The sequence below is a fragment of the Apis dorsata genome, unplaced genomic scaffold, assembly GCF_000469605.1.
Source record: "Apis dorsata unplaced genomic scaffold, Apis dorsata 1.3 scaffold_77, whole genome shotgun sequence".
In the NCBI taxonomy this organism is placed as follows: domain Eukaryota; kingdom Metazoa; phylum Arthropoda; class Insecta; order Hymenoptera; family Apidae; genus Apis; species Apis dorsata.
In genome coordinates, this window is record NW_006263375.1 from 969,804 (window position 1) to 970,006 (window position 203).

The 203-nt window shown below is 54.7% G+C and overlaps 1 protein-coding gene and 1 long non-coding RNA gene across 2 annotated transcripts in view; one reads left to right on the forward strand and one right to left on the reverse strand.

Moving 5' to 3' along the window:
• Positions 1-203, forward strand: part of LOC116184947 — a 20,422-nt gene that overhangs the window by 9,417 nt on the left and 10,802 nt on the right. The gene's annotated exons all lie outside the window — the stretch shown is intronic.
• LOC102676175 (neural-cadherin-like) overlaps positions 1-203 on the reverse strand; it is a 75,569-nt gene that overhangs the window by 2,925 nt on the left and 72,441 nt on the right. The window contains 1 exon segment of the mRNA XM_031508205.1: positions 1-203. This exon segment is cut by the window's left edge and continues 8 nt beyond it; it is cut by the window's right edge and continues 2 nt beyond it. Within this exon segment, the coding sequence (XP_031364065.1) occupies positions 1-203 (203 nt within the window).

The following is a 203-nucleotide window of genomic DNA, read 5'->3' on the forward strand; positions in this document are numbered from 1 at the left end:
TGGACAGGCCGGGATGCGCCAGGTCGTAGAGCTTGCTGTTGTGGAACAGATTCTTGATACACCCGTCGAAACCTTTGCCGACCGGCATGTGCTTCCACTTGTAGTGAGTCGGGTCGAATTGCTCCACGTATAAACCACCGATTTGTAGGGGGGCGTTCACGTTCAGGTACTCGTTGAACGGTGGTATAGTCCCTTGCGCTTGG